General features: G+C 43.6%; 1 protein-coding gene across 2 annotated transcripts in view; it reads left to right on the forward strand.

The window, feature by feature from the left end:
• Positions 1–15,687, forward strand: part of SLC38A1 (solute carrier family 38 member 1) — a 68,477-nt gene that overhangs the window by 20,057 nt on the left and 32,733 nt on the right. For both annotated transcript variants that reach the window (XM_073327992.1, XM_073327993.1), the window contains exon 2: positions 5,767–5,977. In XM_073327992.1, the coding sequence (XP_073184093.1) occupies positions 5,859–5,977 (119 nt within the window). In that variant the 5' untranslated portion in view covers positions 5,767–5,858. The remainder of the gene's footprint in view (positions 1–5,766; positions 5,978–15,687) is intronic.

Genomic DNA, 15,687 nt, shown 5'->3' on the forward strand with positions numbered 1-15,687 from the left:
AGAGGAAATGTATTTTATTGTAGTGGATTAAACCAATTCCACACAGGTGTTCTTTTTAGTTGCCTCAGGTGCTGCATCTTCTCCCAGTGGAGAGACTGATTTATTTCTCTCAGTTGATAGCTTAACAATTGCTGGATACAAGACACAGATTATTCTCTCTTCAGACTGTCCATGAATGTAGGGATTTGATTTCTCAATCAGAGGAGTGTTTGTGGTCTGAATCTTTATCTCCAGATAGTAGTGTACTCAAATAACTGGAATGAAGCTATTTCATGGAAAGAAAACTGCAGTGATGATATCCCTGTGTTGCCTTCATTTGGTACTAATGTGGACACTAATAATGAAAATTATATTGAATGGGACCTTTTATATGCATATTAAAAGCAGGAGAGAGACAACATGAGAAAAAAACAAAGGCATGACAACTAGCTGGGGCTCGAACTAGCACACTAAGGGTATGTCTACACTACGAAATTAGGTCAAATTTATAGAAGTCGGTTTTTTAGAAATTGGTTTTATATATTTGAGCGTGTGTGTCCCCACAGAAAATGCTCTAAGTGCATTAAGTGCATTAACTCGGCGGAGTGCTTCCACAGTACCGAGGCTAGAGTCGACTTCCAGAGCGTTGCACTGTGGGTAGCTATCCCACAGTTCCCGCAGTCTCCGCTGCCCACTGGAATTCTGGGTTGAGATCCCAATGCCTGATGGGGCTAAAACATTGTCGCGGGTGGTTCTGGGTACATATCGTCAGGCCCCCGTTCCCTCCCTCCCTCCCTCCATGAAAGCAAGGGCAGACAATCGTTTCGCACCTTTTTTCCTGAGTTGCCTGTGCAGAAGCCATACCACGGCAAGCATGGAGCCTGCTCAGGTAACCGTCACCGTATGTCTCCTGGGTGCTGGCAGACGTGGTACTGCATTGATACACAGCAGCATCAACCCATTGGCTTGTGGCAGCAGATGGTACAGTATGACTGGTAGCTGTCATCGTCATGTCCGAGGTGCTCCTGGCCACGTTGGCCAGGAGTGCCTGGGCAGACGTGGGTGCAGGGACTAAATTTGGAGTGACTTGACCAGGTCATTCTCTTTAGTCCTGCAGTCAGTCCTATTGAACCATCTTATGGTGAACAGGCAGGCAATACGGATTGCTAGCAGTCCTACTGTACCATCTTCTACCAGGCAGGCAAGAGATGAGGATGGCTAGCAGTCCTACTGCACCATCTTCTGCCGAGCAGCCATGAGATGTGGATGGCTTGCAGTCCTTCTGCACTGTCTGCTGCCAGCCAAAGATGTAAAAGATAGATGGAGTTGATCAAAACAAGAAATAGACCAGATTTGTTTTGTACTCATTTGCTTCACCCCCTCCCCCGTCTAGGGGACTCATTCCTCTAGGTCACACTGCAGTCACTCACAGAGAAGGTGCAGCGAGGTAAATCCAGCCATGTATCAATCAGAGGCCAGACCAACCTGCTTGTTCCAGTAAGAACAATTACTTAGGTGCACCATTTCTTATTGGAACCCTCCGTGAAGTCCTGCCTGAAATACTCATTGATGTAAAGCCACCCTCTTTGTTGATTTTAATTCCCTATAAGCCAACCAGGTAAGCCATGTCGTCAGTCGCCCCTCCCTCCGTCAGAGCAACGGCAGACAATCATTCCGCGCCTTTTTTCTGTGCGGACGCCATACTAAGGCAAGCATGGAGGCCGCTCAGCTCACTTTGGCAATTAGGAGCACATTAACCACCACACGCATTATCCAGCAGTATATGCAGCATCAGAACCTGGCAGAGCGATACCGGGTGAGGAGGTGACATCAGCGCGGTCACGTGAGTGATCAGGACATGGACACAGATTTCTCTGAAAGCATGGGCCCTGCCAATGCATGCATCATGGTGTTAATGGGGCAGGTTCATGCTGTGGAATGCCGATTCTGGGCTCGGGAAACAAGCACAGACTGGTGGGACCGCATAATGTTGCAGGTCTGGGACGATTCCCAGTGGCTGCGAAACTTTCGCATGCGTAAGGGCACTTTCATGGAACTTTGTGACTTGCTTTCCCCTGCCCTGAAGCGTATGAATACCAAGATGAGAGCAGCCCTCACAGTCGAGAAACGAGTGGCGATAGCCCTGTGGAAGCTTGCAACGCCAGACAGCTACCGGTCAGTTGGGAATCAATTTGGAGTGGGCAAATCTACTGTGGGGGCTGCTGTGATGCAAGTAGCCCACGCAATCAAAGATCTGCTGATATCAAGGGTAGTGATCCTGGGAAATGTGCAGGTCATAGTGGATGGGATTCCTAACTATGGTGGGGCCATAGACGGAACCCATATCCCTATCTTGGCACCGGAGCACCAAGCCGCCGAGTACATAAACCACAAGGGGTACTTTTCGATAGTGCTGCAAGCTCTGGTGGATCACAAGGGACGTTTCATCAACATCAACGTGGGATGGCCGGGAAAGGTACATGAAGCTCGCATCTTCAGGAACTCTGGTCTGTTTCAAAAGCTGCAGGAAGGGACTTTATTCCCAGACCAGAAAATAACTGTTGGGGATGTTGAAATGCCTATAGTTATCCTTGGGGACCCAGCCTACCCCTTAATGCCATGGCTCGTGAAGCCGTACACAGGCAGCCTGGACAGTAGTCAGGAGCTGTTCAACTACAGGCTGACAAAGTGCAGAATGGTGGTAGAATGTGCATTTGGACATTTAAAGGCGCGCTGGCGCAGTTTACTGACTCACTTAGACCTCAGCGAAACCAATATTTCCACTGTTATTACTGTTTGCTGTGTGCTCCACAATATCTGTGAGAGTAAGGGGGAGACGTTTATGGCGGGGTGGGAGGTTGAGGCAAATCGCCTGGCTGCTGGTTACGCACAGCCAGACACGGTTAGAAGAGCACAGGAGGGCGCGGTTAGAAGAGCACAGGAGGGCGCGGCACGCATCAGAGAAGCTTTGAAAACCAGTTTCATGACTGGCCAGGCTACGGTGTGAAAGTTCTGTTTGTTTCTCCTTGATGAAACTCCCCACCCCTTGGTTCACTCTACTTCCCTGTAAGCTAACCACCCTCCCCTCCTCCCTTCGATCACCGCTTGCAGAGGCAATAAAGTCATTGTTGCTTCACATTCATGTATTCTTTATTCATTCATCACACAAATAGGGGGATGACTACAAAGGTAGCCCAGGAGGGGTGGTGGAGGAGGGAAGGAAAATGCCACACAGCACTTAAAAGTTTACAACTTTAAAATTTATTGAATGCCAGCCTTCTGTTTTTTGGGCAATCCTCTGTGGTGGAGTGGCTGGTTGGCCGGAGGCCCCCCCCACCGTGTTCTTGGGCATCTGGGTGTGGAGGCTATGGAACTTGGGGAGGAGGGCGGTTGGTTACACAAGGGCTGTAGTGGCATTCTGTGCTTCAGCTGCCTTTGCTGCAGCTCAACCCATACACTGGAGCACACTGATTTGATCCTCCAGCAGCCTCAGCATTGAATCCTGCCTCCTCTCATCACGCTGCCACCACATTTGAGCTTCAGCCCTGTCTTCAGCCCGCCACTTACTCTCTTCAGCCCGCCACCTCTCCTCCCGGTCATTTTGTGCTTTCCTGCATTCTGACATTATTTGCCTCCACGCATTCGTCTGTGCTCTGTCAGCGTGGGAGGGCAGCATGAGCTCAGAGAACATTTCATCACGAGTGTGTTTTTTTTCTTTCTAATCTTCACTAGCCTCTGGGAAGGAGAAGATCCTGTGATCATTGAAACACATGCAGCTAGTGGAGAAAAAAAAAGGGACAGCGGTATTTAAAAAGACACATTTTATAAAACAGTGGCTACACTCTTTCAGGGTAAACCTTGCTGTTAACATTACATACATAGCACATGTGCTTTCCTTACAAGGTCGCATTTTGCCTCCCCCTCAACCCTCCCCCCTCCCCATGGCTAACATTGGGGAACATTTCTGTTCAGCCACAGGCAAACAGCCCAGCAGGAATGGACACCTCTGAGTGTCCCCTGAAGAAAAGCACCCTATTTCAACCAGGTGACCATGAATGATATCTCACTCTCCTGAGGATAACACAGAGAGATAAAGAACGGATGTTGTTTGAACACCAGCAAACATACACTGCAATGCTTTATTGTACAATGATTCCCGAGTACGTGTTACTGGCCTGGAGTGGTAAAGTGTCCTACTATGGAGGACGCAATAAGGCTGCCCTCCCCAGAAACCTTTTGCAAAGGCTTTGAGAGTACATCCAGGAGAGCCGCGAATGCCAGGGCAAATTAATCCTTTCACATGCTTGCTTTTAAACCATGTATAGTATTTTAAAAGGTACACTCACCGGAGGTCCCTTCTCCGCGTGCTGGGTCCAGGAAGCAGCCTTGGGTGGGTTTGGGGGGTACTGGCTCCAGGTCCAGGGTGAGAAACAGTTCCTGGCTGTCGGGAAAACCAGTTTCTCCGCTTGCTTGCTGTGAGCTATCTACAACCTCCTCCTCATCATCATCTTCTTCATCCCCAAAACCTGCTTCCATGTTGCCTCCATCTCCACTGAAAGAGTCAAACAACACGGCTGGGGTAGTGGTGGCTGAACCCCCTAAAATGGCATGCAGCTCATCATAGAAGCGGCATGTTTGGGGCTCTGACCCGGAGCGGCCATTTGCCTCTCTGGTTTTGTGGTTAGCTTGCCTCAGCTCCTTAAGTTTCATGCGGCACTGCTTCGGGTCTCTGTTATGGCCTCTGTCCTTCATGCCCTGGGAGATTTTGACAAAGGTTTTGGCATTTCGAAAACTGGAATGGAGTTCTGATAGCACGGATTCCTCTCCCCATACAGCGATCAGATCCCGTACCTCCCGTTCGGTCCATGCTGGAGCTCTTTTGCGATTCTGGGACTCCATCGTGGTCACCTCTGCTGATGAGCTCTGCATGGTCACCTGCAACTTGCCACGCTGACCAAACAGGAAATGAGATTCAAAAGTTCCCGGTTCTTTTCCTGTCTACTTGGCCAGTGCATCTGAGTTGAGAGTGCTGTCCAGAGTGGTCACAATGGAGCACTCTGGGATAGCTCCTGGAGGCCAATACCGTCGAATTGTGTCCACAGTACCCCAAATTCGACCCGGCAACGCCAATTTAAGCGCTAATCCCCTTGTCAGAGGTGGAGTAAGGAGATCGATTTTAAGAGCCCTTTAAGTCGAAATAAAGGGCTTCATCGTGTGGACGGGTGCAGGTTTACATCGATTTAACGCTGCTAAATTCGACCTAAAATCCTAGTGTAGACCAGGGCTAGAACTTTTTCCTTGACTACTAGGTTATAAACCTATTTTTTGAAGTTGTGTGTTACTAATTTGTTCACTATTTTATAAATGTAAACACAGCCAAACCTGTCATAAGCAGTCAATGGGATTGACAAAATGTTGTTACTTAAACAGAGGTGTTCAGTGCTTAATTTGTAATGAAAGAGGTGTCAGGGCTCAAGCAATTAGGTGCTGGGGCTCAAGCAAAATTTTTACTTTCATAACTGATGTGGCAAGTCCAGAGGTGCCGGGGCTGTGAACTGCCAAGCCTAGAGGTGCTTGGGCTAAGCCTTGGCACAAATTAAGCAGTGGAGGTGTACTTCTAATTAAGATGGAGGAACCTTTTACTCCACCTATACAATACATTTGGGATATAATCTGGGTTGGTTCCTGCGGACATGAGGTTGCTTGATAAAGGCATTCTTTTGTATAGATTTCACTCTAATCTTATTAGAATACTGCATACATCTTGTTTTTCTTACTGCATTTTAGGTTTTCGAGCTCACGTTGTGGCTACTGTCTACCTACAAAATATACACTATTATTTGGATAAACATTTGGATACTTATACTTCCTAGCTCACGATGCCTTTCAAAAGCGGATTAGAATTAACTGAGTTGCAGAATATGACTGTCCCTGAGGATGATAACATCAGCAATGATTCAAATGATTTTACAGAGGTAGAAAATGGCCAGATAAATAGGTGAGTATTTTTCCACTGATGCTGACTATCCTGTGAAACACACTGTTTAAAAACAGCATTCTAATTTTCAGTATCTCTCTTGCATTATTCATTACCGAGTCATGCTCCATTTGAAGATGTAATTTGAATTTCTTATGTGACATCTGTTGGGCATAGGTTGCAACAGCAGATAAAGCAAACAGAGTAGCAATTTATTCATTGTTTTAAATTTTTCAAATGAGTCTAATAAAACGCATAAAATGTTAAAATTTCAAAATATCTACATATACAATACAAAAAATGAAATAATAACATTAGACCGACAGAAACATTTTGGGCAAAGATATAGGATTTTCAATAAAGGTTGTTCCACAATCTGATGTATGTAACCACAATGGCCACAAAAATGTTCTTTAGGCTTCTGTGAATTTATAACTCATGCTGTTGACAAGAAATGTAGATCATATCTTCCTGTCTATGTTTAAAACTCTCTGCAAATGAGAATGTATATCAAACCTTTGCTCCTAAGTCTAATAGAAAATGCACTTTTAGAAAAAGTGACCGATTTGTAACTAATGTTCAAATTTAAATGTGAAAAAAAATATTCTCTGCTCAACAATTAAAGTAAAATGCAATTATTACATAATTACTTAAAAATTATTATAGCATTTTTTTATAAACTTTTTGTTAATTTAGTAAAATAGAACAATATTGTTCCTGTCATAATAAACCCTTCCAAGCTTATTGCAAGGTAAAGAGTTAAATTTTCAGGTTCTGAATAGCCTTCATATTTATGGTAAGGATCTGCTGTTGGACTAGAGTGGCAGGCTGTTTCTGTGGGGTTTTTGAGCTGGAAACAAGAAGTTACCCTCTTCCTCTGAAACTTCATTCAAATTTTGCAGAACAAAGGTGGTGTGAGAGAAAGAAAAGGAGCAGTTGAAGGTTCCCAAATTTCCCAAGTAACTAGGTTAGTGTGGACCCCTGTGCCCACATACCGTCCTGTTGACTGTAATGGGACTCTGCTGGAGTACTTTCAGGTGTCCACTTTCATGGATCTACTTACAGGATCTGGACTAAAAACTGCCTTATTCTGCCACCCTACTGACAGACAATAGGTAGCAAATGTTTGCAGGAACAGGCACTTAGAGGCTGATTTTACTGCTTAGATCTGCATGGGGAGGAGATTGACCCCGGTGTGAAAAGGGTGTCAGCTGCCTCTGTGGAAGAGTTTTTTCTTTCCCCATACCTTGCCAAAAGCCTTCCCAGTGCTGAGATCAATGCAGGAGGAGGGATCAGGCTGGGGGAAGAGTGGGCAGGCTAGTGGGGGATGCACACTGTCAGCCAGCCCTTCCTGTGAAGCTCAGGGTGCAAAGACAATGCAGTCCTGGGTGTCTTATCTTTCTGTGCCATCCACCACCATAGTGGATATACCCCTTTAAGGGGAAGTGCTTGGGGCAGCAGCTGCCAGCTGTGAGAGCTCTGTCAGTGTGACTTCTGCAGGTGCAGTCATGCGAGATACCAGTGATCCAGAGTCTTCACACAGAAGTCCCTGGCCTCCTACTTATTCCCTGGGGTTCTTGGGCCCACCGCTGTTCCACAATGTAGTGCAAACTCCTCTACCAATGGTGGGGGAAGTCTCTGTGAAGAGAATCTTATGCATGTTTTGAACAGCAGTAGTAGTGAGAGCTGACATTGACCATCAAAGCATATGCTGCAGCTGGAAGGACAGCAAAGCTCAGGTTGGGGATGGAGCTGGGAAGGAGGAGTTCAAATGGTGCAGGGTGCCTGAGGGGAAAAAAGAATAGTTGGGTCAGAGTGGGGGCAAATTAACAAAAAAAAAATGTAATTAAGAACAGAAAAGATTTCCCCTACTTTTCTCAGCCTTCTTCTGCCTCTCATAGTAGATTGAAGCATTCCAGAAACCAGCTCACCGGGCGTGGGGGCGGGTTCCAAAATGAAAAATCTTTGAGCCATGGCTCAGAGGGGTAGCCATGTTAGTCAGTATCCACAAAAACAATGAGAAGTCCAGTGGCACCTTAAAGACTAACAGATTTATCTGGAAATAAGCTTGCATGGGTAAAAAACCCACTTCTTCAGATGCATGGAGATGCATGGCTGTAAGCTCGGCCAGGGGATGCATTCGTAGACAGGTATCCAGAGAGGGCCTTAACAGGAGACGGATGCTACTGTATCGCTACAGTGCTTGCATCCCTCACCTCTTCTAAGAGCATGAGTTTCCAAGAGTTCCACTCTTAACAAATGTTGGCCTACCACATTGACACTAAAACCCCAGCCTGCTCCTGCTGGAGTCAGTGGCAAAACTCCCTCTGACTTCAGTGGAAGCGGGATTGGGCCCCACCCTATAAGGGTGGTTTATTAGTTTCTATTTATATAAATGACATATAGATAGCATTCCATTCAGCAATGCTGTTTTCATGCTTCTTCATAGAGGAGTCATTCCCCTTCTGTTTCATAGAATCATAGAATATCAGGGTTGGAAGGGACCTCAGAAGGTCATCTAGTCCAACCCCCTGCTTAAAGCAGGACCAATCCCCAACTAAATCATCCCAGCCAGGGCTTTGTCAAGCCTGACCTTAAAAATTTCTAAGGAAGGAGATTCCACCAACTCCCTAGGTAACGCATTCCAGTGTTTCACCACCCTCCTAGTGAAAAAGTTTTTCCTAATATCCAACCTAAATCTCCCCCACTGCAACTTGAGACCATTACTCCTCGTTCGGTCATCTGCTACCACTGAGAACAGTCTAGATCCATCCTCTTTAGAACCCCCTTTCAGGTAGTTGAAAGCAGCTATCAAATCCCCCCTCATTCTTCTCTTCCGCAGACTAAACAATCCCAGTTCCCTCAGCTTCTCCTCATAAGTCATGTGTTCCAGTCCCCTAATCATTTTTGTTGCCCTCCACTGGACGTTTTCCAATTTTTCCACATCCTTCTTGTAGTGTGGGGCCCAAAACTGGACATACTACTCCAGATGAGGCCTCACCAATGTCGAATAGAGGGGAACGATCACGTCCCTCGATCTGCTGACAATGCCCCTACTTATACATTCCAAAATGCCATTGGCCTTCTTGGCAACAAGGGCACACTGTTGACGCATATCCAGCTTCTCGTCCACTGTAACCCCTAGGTCCTTTTCTGCAGAACTCCTGCCGAGCCATTCGGTCCCTAGTCTGTAGCGGTGCATGGGATTCTTCTGTCCTAAGTGCAGGACTCTGCGCTTGTCCTTGTTGAACCTCATCAGATTTCTTTTGGCCCAATCCTCCAATTTGTCTAGGGCCCTCTGTATCCTATTCCTACCCTCCAGCGTATCTACCTCTCCTCCCAGTTTAGTGTCATCTGCAAACTTGCTGAGGGTGCAATCCACACCATCCTCCAGATCATTAATGAAGATATTGAACAAAACCGGCCCGAGGACCAACCCTTGGGGCACTCCACTTGATGCCAGCTGCCATCTAGACATGGAGCCATTGATCACTACCTGTTGAGCCCGACAATCTAGCCAGCTTTCTATGCATCTTATCGTCTATTTGTCCAGCCCATACTTCTTTAACTTACTGGCAAGAATACTGTGGGAGACCGTGTCAAAAGCTTTGCTAAAGTCACGGAACAACATGTCCACTGCTTTCCCCTCCTCCACAGTTATCTCGTCATAGAAGGCAATTAGATTAGTCAGGCATGACTTTCCCTTGGTGAATCCATGCTGACTGTTCCTGATCACTTTCCTCTCCTCTGAGTGCTTCAGAATTGATTCCTTGAGGACCTGCTCCATGATTTTTCCAGGGACTGAGGTGAGGCTGTTTGTCCCTTCCAATCACCATTATGACTCATGCATTTCTCCTGTATACTAGCAGGTTGATAGCTATATCTGGTGCCACCTTTGGTGCCATCTCACATGTGACCTAGGGCTAAGTGAATCTCTAAAGCCCTCGGAAGTCAGTAGGTGTTTTTCCATTGACTTTAACAGGCTTTGGATCAGACCTATCATTTTCCACAATTTTTTTGTTTTTTGTTTTTTTGGTTGTTTTGGCTTGTTGGTTTTTCACCCTACGTTTCACATTAAGCCTGAGTTACTTACAGCTCTTTGTGGGGCATATGTTTTCATGAGGGTTCAACACAAAGCAAGGTTTACAAGGATTTCTGAGGGAAGATCTGCCTGAGAGGCAACAGACACTAGTGTCTGTTTTTAAATCAAAACAAAATCACAAAATTCCACTTGAAAAATTCTCCAGACACAGCCAGACATTGCTTTGGGCTTCAACTAAAGGTTTGTAGGCCTAAAAATAAAATCTCATATAAGCTTGGATGGGTTTATTCTGTGTTTGAACTTGAAACTAACCACCTGCATTATGACACTGAGAGCTTGTCTACAAATTAAGTTGTTCCTGGTTCTCATTAACTCCATGTGTGGACATTCTTATTCTGAAATAAGAGTGCCAAGTACTTGTTTAGCGCAACCCACCAGAAGTTAATCAGGAACAACTCCATGTGTAGACAAGGCCTGAGTTTCCTAGTGAAAGGTCTGTACAGAAATATTCATTACTGCCAACTATCCCCACTTCCAGGCATCCCCTTATTGGTGCTCCATTAACCATGCACGTGGTCTGTATTACAGCACATTACTGTGTCTGAATACAATTGCTAGCCAGTGTGTTAGTTGGCATGATGTTGAACACAGTTTGGGCTGTGTAGACAAGAAAAAGTTGTGTTTCGCCTCTTATCACTAACTGTGATTAAACCCTCAATGAGGTAGCTGAGTTAGCTGACACAATGCCGAATGCAGTTTGTCCTGGTCTATGCCAACCAATAAACCATGGTCATCCACAGGCCAGCTAACATGATAGTTGTGCTCAGACATGGTTGTTTTGTAGTGGGAGCCAGCACAAAGAGTCTTATGCATTCTTGTCTCTGCTCACATTGGAGATCTTTATCAGTGTCTATGCTAGACATCAATTTAGGAGGATGCAGCATGATACAGGATTGTCACCTTTGTATAAGTTAGAAACCCTTGCCAAGCAATTAAGGCACTGTCTAAAAACACTTCTGACTAATTAGGTTTAACACAGTGGAGTCAGCCATTTTGTTTAAGCAGGCTTTAAAACCAGTTTAGCTAAGGGCTTGTCTACATGGTGAGGCAGTATGCGCTCACGTGTTGCTCATTAATTTGCCCTTGTAAACCTTACCGGTGCACATGAAAGGTTCCCTACACTACTCATGAAAGCTTATGCTCAAATAAATTTGTTAGTCTCTAAGTTGCCACAAGTACTCCTTTTCTTTCTAGAGAACCTTTAGTGCACACCAGCAAGGTCTACATGGACCAATTCTTGGCGACATATTAGTGCACCTTAGAAATCACATCCCTGTAATACACACTGTTGAACCATGTAGGCAAGCACTAACTCAGTTAAAGGGACATCACTTTTACCAAATGACCACCGTCTAAGCTGTTTTTAAAACTCCAGATGAAGACCATGTTTACATGCGGTCCTTTAAACTTGTTTGAGCCCCGAAATGGATGGAGCCTAAGCTTTAGCACAGTGATAGAGAGAAAAAAAATGGGTTAAGACGTTCTTTGTGAGCCATATACAAATATGGACCTACTATCAGTATGAACTGATTATTTTTAAGTTTACAGATTCTTTTGTAAATATATAGAGTTTTATAAAATCTGTTCATGTGCAGTTGTGATGCACTAAGTGTTAAAATGAAGAATGAAAGAGGAGCAGGAATATACAGCAATCAATGGTGTCTTTTGACAATGAACAAACTGCTTGAAACAAAGAATTCCAAGCAGGTTAACAAGTCATAAAGGCATTAAGAACATGGACTGTCTTACTATGTGTTTGTGTAGCACTTTGCACTATGGTCTCCACTCTCTGTGGGAGCTAATTATCACATTTTATGTTATGGTTCTATTTATAAAGTTTCCAGTTATAAAGGGTTAACAAAAGACTAATAGATGTCTTAAGAAATGAATACTCAATTGTTATAAAATCCAAAAGGTCAGTTGCTTATAACTACGGCTTATAGATAGCACTGAGGACAAATAGGAATTTTCATCCAGTGGGAAATTCCAGTATTTCAACATTTGTTTTCATCCCAAATTGGGACAAAAAATTGAACTACCGATTTTTTTCAGAGAATCAAATATTCTGAAAAATTTCAAATCAGTTTGTTGAACTGACCCAAAGTGCTTCATTTCAAGTCAGTTCAACATTAAACTACATTTTCTGATGGTGCCACATTGCCTCGTCAGAGTTGTAGTTCGGAAACTCGATGCCCTCAGGGTCAGGCTCCCTGGCCTGACTACTACTCCCATGATGCACCTACTGTCATGTGATCCCATGATGTACAAACAGCTTGGTCAGAGTCTTAGAAGAGTCTGTGTTGCATCATGGGAGATGTAGGCCAGGCCAGGAGCCCAGCCTATGAGGAAGAATTGGGCCCTGCACTTCAACTCCCTTGAGGCAATGTGGCACAGGAGAAAAATGAAGTTATTGTAGAACTGTCTCTAAACAAAACATTTTGAGCCAATTCACCAAACCAAAAATATTTCAATTGTGGTCCAACAGACCTTAAACAAAATAATTAATTTTGATTTTTCCCAATTAAAATTTGCAAAATTTTGGTAAAACTGAAATTTGCATGTGGAGGATTTCAGTTTTGTGGGAACTGCATCTTCCATAAAAAAAAAAAATCTCTTATATGGAAAATTCCCACCCAGCAGTTCTGCTTATAACTATCTGTAACATCTTCAGTTGATGTGCCTATAACCATCTATAATGCATACTATTCAGGTCTGTAACAATCTTAAAATATGTATTACTCATTTATTAACCCTTTATAAATTATTTTAATGGAGTCTTAATATAAAGGATGATAATGATAATAAACCTGTAAACGACAGGATTTTTATTTCTATAATTATTAAATGGACTAATCGCTAGGGTTGAGCAGAGGGGGAGGAAAAAGATGATATTGTAGGAAATATTGTCTCTGTCTTAACTCTAAGTCTGGAAAAAGGCAGAATCTCTGACTGGCAGAAGCAAGCACACCCCTCAGACATTCCTAGCAACACGTCCAGAGGAAACAAAGCTCCTCTCTGTGCTCCTTATTACACCACATGCAGGGTTTTTCAGTGAGAGCATCTGAGTGCCATGTAAACTCTTCCCATTCAACAGCCTACGTTCAGCAATGTGGCTTAAAAAATACATCCAAAGTATACAAGTTCCAACTCACTAGAAGCCCAGGGCCAAATTCTATTTTAAATGAAAACAAAAAATCTGCATATTGAGCAATAAAATGTGGGTTCTCCCTCAGAAAGAGGGTGGCTGATTTGCACCTCGTATGTAACTAGAAGGGGAATCTGCTGTCTACCCCCAACAGATCTCAGGACTCTTGGCATTGACACTGCAACTGTCTTTCTGTCTTCACTTGCTGTAACTTTCTGAAAATGGATAGTTTTTAAAATGTATGAGAAATGAAATAGTTGATTCAGACGTAGATAAGCCAAGTCAGACCAATCTGATAGATGTGAGTCAAATCTGTAAAACTAGCATTGGGATTAAGTACATTTTAACAGCAATATATGTGTCTAAGTTTGTCTGGGTTTAAGGGGTAAACTTAAAAGGGAATTATACAGCAGAGATGATGACTAAGACTTTTCAAGATATTTTCCATCAGAGGTGTATCCTTCCGAAACCACAGACAGAGCACAGAAAATCATTTTTAAAGAGAACTGTAAAGTTAGTAGACTAAATGCATCCCCTATTTAACACCACTGAAGACAGTGGATATACAGCTATCTGAATATGGCCCATAGTTAAAACAACACCACGTTCTCATCATGTATTGCCAGTAAGAAGGTCATAGCCAGGGTAGTGAGAAGTTTAATAAAACTTTACATTGAAAGGTGCAGAGGTATAATATACCTAAGGCGTCTGATTTAAGACTTTAACCAGTAAACACTGATTAACTCCCCCCCACACACACACACAAACACACCCCGGTACTAAAAATATAAATAAAATGAATAAGTAAAGGAAATCAGTGTTTATCCAATAGATACCAGAAAACCCCCAGAAACGGTTACTCAATTCATGCTGATTTCACCCCATGTGCAGTTTGTTTTATATAGACAATGTCCCTGCTCCCTGGCTTGTATTTAAGGGCCTGCCTACATGGAGCAGTAATGCAAACCATGGGGTGTGATTTCTAAAGCACACATTAATTGGTTTGTGTAGACTCTGCTGGTGTGCACTAAAGGTTCCCTAGTGTGCTCTAATGTACTGCTGCTTAAAACAGTGCTATGTTAAAATGCACCAGGAAACAAACACTAAATGCTAAACCAGAGGTTCAATGACAAGGATGCAAAGGTTAATCTAACATGTAATTCATTTTTATACATATAATAAAAATGAAAATAGATCCTTTGGGAAGTACCTGAAAAAGCTTCTCATTACAGTATCAAAAAGAACCCCAAAACCCTGGATTTTTGGACATCGACATAGAACTCAAAAATTGTTTAAAATAACTCCCAAAAATGAGCCCCCAAAAAGATAAAGCCCTAAAGATAGCCCACAATACTTTTTGATGTATTAATATAATACATGGTTTGATTCAGAGTTTATTACATATTTACAGTTAAATTAGAACTGTATGTCCCTGACCTGGGGATGTTAGCTCATTGAATGCTTTGAAATGCAGGGAACTGTTGTGGATGATATTTTTTAAGTAAAGCCACCCAGAGTGGTGTTGGTTTTGGTTTGGTGTTTGTTAAAAGAATCGCCTAAAATTATCTAAAGCAATCTTTGAAAAGGGGTAGGAACACATGGTTAGGAATTAAATTTGCATACTGGTTGATGCAATAGCTAGGGCCCAGAGATCCATGTGTAAGTTAACAAGGAAATTAGGGACACTGCAAAAACTAAACAACCGGGCCAAGGGTTACACAATCTAAAAGATTTCAGCAGAGAAAAGAAGTGGGAGAAAATAAATGCAAGAAATATATTCCAAGATGGTGAAGCACAAAGGCAGGGGATGGACAGAAAAATAGCAGGATGCTTTTGTTGTCCTAGTGGCAATAGATTTCTAATGTGCACATTGTGATGACAAAGCAAAACAGCACATGTGAAGAGTATGGAGAAAGACAGCTATATCACTCTAAAGAGCAGCTCTTCCGTTAGTGCTTTCCTAAGCTAAACTAAACTGAACTTTACAGGACAATGAGCTAAATCATTGGCTTTGCCAGGGCCCTAGAAGATGGCTTTGATGGAAATACTAAAGCCCAGATTCTTGGCTACACCCATGGAACACCCAATGCAGCTCAGGAGGTGGATGTGCTCTCCCCCATCCTGGGCTGTCTGAATTCAAGGCTAATCCCACAGTTTAACTCCAGCTCCTATTGGCTTCTGTATGGCAGCCTAGGATCTACAGGGCATAGGAACATCCCAGTCATGCTCATTTCCCTCAGCTGTACCTCTTACGCCAGAGCAGAGAAATTGGGTAGCTATACAACACTAGAAGATCCCCTACAGTGGGATGAGCCTCCCATGACTGGATTTGTTGTCTTTATAGCTAAAATCTACCAGCAGGCACACCATTCCAGAGAATCTGGACTAATATGTTCTGTTAATGTGTATGCAGATTAATTACCATCGTGTCTACAGAAGCAGTACTTCTCTTTTACTAAAGATCCAGGAATAGCTTTCTATATT

The sequence above is a fragment of the Lepidochelys kempii genome, chromosome 1, assembly GCF_965140265.1.
Source record: "Lepidochelys kempii isolate rLepKem1 chromosome 1, rLepKem1.hap2, whole genome shotgun sequence".
NCBI classification, from domain to species: domain Eukaryota; kingdom Metazoa; phylum Chordata; order Testudines; family Cheloniidae; genus Lepidochelys; species Lepidochelys kempii.